At 59.1% G+C, this 237-nt stretch overlaps 1 protein-coding gene across 30 annotated transcripts in view; it reads right to left on the bottom strand.

The window, feature by feature from the left end:
* LOC119582032 (eukaryotic translation initiation factor 4 gamma 1-like) overlaps positions 1-237 on the bottom strand; it is a gene marked incomplete at its 3' end in the record, with an annotated part of 189,642 nt that overhangs the window by 11,544 nt on the left and 177,861 nt on the right. For 18 of the 30 annotated variants that reach the window (XM_037930243.1, XM_037930242.1, XM_037930257.1 and 15 more), the window contains 1 exon segment: positions 114-173. In XM_037930243.1, the coding sequence (XP_037786171.1) occupies positions 114-173 (60 nt within the window). 30 annotated transcript variants of the gene reach the window in all.

The raw sequence follows: 237 nt of genomic DNA, 5'->3' as shown, positions 1-237 counted from the left end.
TGGTGATCGGTGCGGGAAGGGAAGCGCACACACACAAGACAGCGCACGGGGAAAACCGCTTTATACTCGCAGTTGGTACACGACAAAAGGGGACGGGAAATATGGGCACTTACCGTCTGCCAATCTGTGTCCTCGTCGTAGGGGCTCTTGGACTGGGAGGAGGAGGAGGGCTGCTAGTGGAGGAACGGACACTGTCAGTGACTAGCCCACACGACGGCCACAACCCGCACGTGCACG

Source organism: Penaeus monodon, chromosome 15 (genome assembly GCF_015228065.2).
Source record: "Penaeus monodon isolate SGIC_2016 chromosome 15, NSTDA_Pmon_1, whole genome shotgun sequence".
Classification (NCBI taxonomy): Eukaryota; Metazoa; Arthropoda; class Malacostraca; order Decapoda; family Penaeidae; genus Penaeus; species Penaeus monodon.
Note: the sequence above shows the minus strand (reverse complement) of the source record. Positions and strands in the feature narration are given on the sequence as shown.